At 37.2% G+C, this 3,291-nt stretch overlaps 1 protein-coding gene across 1 annotated transcript; it reads left to right on the top strand.

The window, feature by feature from the left end:
• Nucleotides 1-649: 649 nt before the first annotated feature.
• On the top strand, nucleotides 650-3,072 carry LOC107429443 (zinc finger protein CONSTANS-LIKE 16). The gene is made up of 2 exons (XM_048463037.2): nucleotides 650-1,862; nucleotides 2,611-3,072. The coding sequence occupies exons 1-2, from the start codon at nucleotides 723-725 to the stop codon at nucleotides 2,878-2,880; spliced, it is 1,410 nt and encodes a 469-aa protein (XP_048318994.2). The 5' UTR covers nucleotides 650-722; the 3' UTR covers nucleotides 2,881-3,072.
• Nucleotides 3,073-3,291: the final 219 nt, after the last annotated feature.

The following is a 3,291-nucleotide window of genomic DNA, read 5'->3' as shown; positions in this document are numbered from 1 at the left end:
CCATTTGAACGGAAAGTTGGATCCCTCATTCCACAAACATGTTGCATTATGAGAGTGAGAGAAATGGCTTATTATATTGGCTGCTTAGCCCTACCATAAAGGGATATTAGTGAACAAGAGCCAAAAACTTTCGGAGGACTTGAAAATCATATGGACCACAAAAGCTAAAGTCTCAACATTAGGACATGTTGAATCAAGCAGCAAAGGAAGAGACAACCCAACAAACAGGTCTCTCTCCAAAATTTGTAGTGAGGAAAAGTTTGAACAAAGAAAGAGAAAGTGGGATTTATCATATATACGTGGGGGATCAAAGTGACCCAATCTCATCCATACCAAAGAATATGGACCCCACAAGGAAATCCCTTTGAGTAGACTGATACCCAATGAGATTACAGAGATGACGATCAACTTTCTATGAACAACCAATTAAAATCCAGATAAGGCCCTGTTGTGGACCCAAAAGTGCAATCCCCATCTCTGAATGAAAAATACAGTGCCCAAAAAGTGCAAATCCCCTCACTGTTACATAGACTGTAAAAGCGCTGTTTGTGGGTCATACTACAAAAAAGATAATAATAATAATAATAATTGCATAATTTATTTTATTTTATTTTATTTTTTTCCCTAAATAAAGATCACTACCAACATTTTCAGCAAACCCCTTTGGCTTTTGCTCTGAAATTTTTTGGCTTAAAATTTTGTTTTTTTTTTTTTTTTGGGCAATGATTTCTAGCAAAAAGGTAACAAATGCCGTCGGTGGGAAAACCGCCAGAGCCTGCGATAACTGTGTGAAAAAGCGAGCTCGATGGTACTGTGCTGCCGACGATGCATTTCTCTGCCAAGCCTGCGATTCTTCCGTCCACTCGGCGAATTCCTTAGCCCGTAGACACGAAAGGGTTCGCCTGAAAACCTCATCATCGCTGAAACCCATCGTCGTTGATTCCTTAGATGGAGGAGCTCTGCTGGAAAATTCTTCACCGCCATGGCAACGAGGCGTCACCAGAAAAGCTCGAACACCGAGAAATGGGAAATCCGTGATTAACCACCATAATAAATCTTCGAAATCCAGAGAGAAATCGGCAAACAACCTATTCTCTCTAGTGCCAGAAGTCGGTGGAGACGAAACATCACATGAAGAAAATGAAGAAGAGCAGCTCCTTTACAGGGTTCCAATCTTCGATCCCTTGGTCACTGTTGCTTGTGACGTGGAAACTAATACTGGGTCTGATGGAATCGAATCCAAAGCGAATAATATTTCTGTAACTCCTAATAATGATAATTGTATTTCATCAGGTCATGAGGGAGAAAATTCACATGGATTTCTTCCGAGTGAGATGGATCTGGAAGAATTCGCAGCCGATGTTGAAAGCTTATTGGGAAAGGGGTTAGAGAATGAGTGTTTTGGTATGGAAGAGTTGGGTTTGGTGGATTGCTGCAAAGAGAAAGAAACGACGACGTCGGAGAGTAGTGGAAAAGTACTAGTAGTGAAGGTTGAAGCAGAAGAGGAAGAACAAGAGGATGGTAGTAAAGAAGGAGATGAGACTGAGATCGATATGATGAGGGAACCGTTCGAGTTGAATTTCGAAGATTACGACTCTCCGGCTTCTAATTGTAGCGATGAAGATGGAAAAGTGGATGTGGGAATTGAGTTGAAGATGAAAAATATTAATGGTAGTGGTGGAGAAAATGATGATGAGGATGAGAAGAAGGGGAAGAATAATGATAAAAATGAGAAGAGGAAAATACTTTTGAAGCTTGATTATGAGGCTGTACTTACAGCTTGGTCTAGCAGCCAACGGTCACCATGGACCACCGGTGATCGGCCGGAGTTGGACACTGTTGACTGCTGGCCTGAATACATGGTTAGTTCCTAATTACTTGTCCCTTGTCCTTTCCATATTCAAAACACAACTTTATTTCTAAATCCCGCGCCTTAATTTTCTTCTTAAATAATTAATGCATTTATGATTACATGCAAAAATTATCAATCCTTCTAGCGAGAGAGGTTAATAACTTTTACCTTTCACATAATTATTTGTTATTGCTGCATGATAGAAAATTAATTACTGCTTTTATATACATATACATATATAAAATTATGAGCGAGGTTGCTCAATTTTTTTAGGGGAAAGGCAAGTTGTCGACCTCAAGAATTTGGTCGATTACATATGAAGTAGTGGATGACCTTGTCCACTGTAGATTTTCTATATAATATATATACATGCAGTTATATCCCCACATGTAATTCAAGTTATATGGGATACTCATATAAGCAAGATAAGTTAAGACAACATCGTCTAATAAAATAAAATTCTATATGTATGTGAATATAAAAATGTACAAATAAATTATATTTTTATACCAGTGAGGGCAAGGATAAACTTTTATATATATATGTGTGTATGTGTATGTGTGTGTGTGTGTGTGTGTGTGTGTGTGTGTAGGGAAATTTTACTCCTGTGCTTTCATTCAGAGTATCCTGATTTAGGAAAATAGAATTATATATATATATATATATATAGCATAAGTCTTTCCGTTTTTCTTTTTTCTTGTTAATGAAAGAACTATAAGGAAAACGTACGAGTTAAAGAAAGCTTTTTGTGAGTGCAGGGTATATGTGGAGGTGAGATTCATCAACATCATCATGCATATGGAGATATGAGTGGAATTGGAGGAAACTCAGCAATGGCGAACGGAGGAAGAGAAGCAAGAGTATCAAGGTACAGAGAGAAGAGAAGAACGAGGCTGTTCTCCAAGAAAATAAGGTACGAGGTTCGCAAATTGAATGCCGAGAAGAGGCCTCGAATGAAAGGACGGTTTGTCAAGCGAGCTTCTTTTGCCTCTGGATCATCACCTGCCTTTCCTCGATCTGCTAAATAATTAACCCTTTTTATTTTTTGGCTTACTAATATAATATGTTTAATTTCTAGTCAAGGCGAAATATGTTATGGGCTGTTTTTTTGGGATATGCCCTATCCCAGTTTTTGCTTAACTGCAGGAAACTTGGATGTGTAAATAGATCCGTAAATAAAGAAATTGGAATCTGAGCTCAGAAGCAAAATAGTTAAGCTAGCTATATAGCTAATTTACATGCATATAATTATATATATATATATATATATATATATTTATAGAGTATATACAATTTGTGTGTCCAAGCTCAAAAACTACAGCTTTGTTGATTATGCAAAGAAAATTGAAGCGAACTTCTTAATTTTTTTTGAAATTAAGTTAGTAAATATCCAAACAGAACAAACATACATATATTTCCTCACAATAAAATCGATCGAT

The sequence above is a fragment of the Ziziphus jujuba genome, chromosome 12 (genome assembly GCF_031755915.1).
Source record: "Ziziphus jujuba cultivar Dongzao chromosome 12, ASM3175591v1".
NCBI classification, from domain to species: Eukaryota; Viridiplantae; Streptophyta; class Magnoliopsida; order Rosales; family Rhamnaceae; genus Ziziphus; species Ziziphus jujuba.
This window is presented reverse-complemented; position numbering and strand designations above follow the sequence as displayed.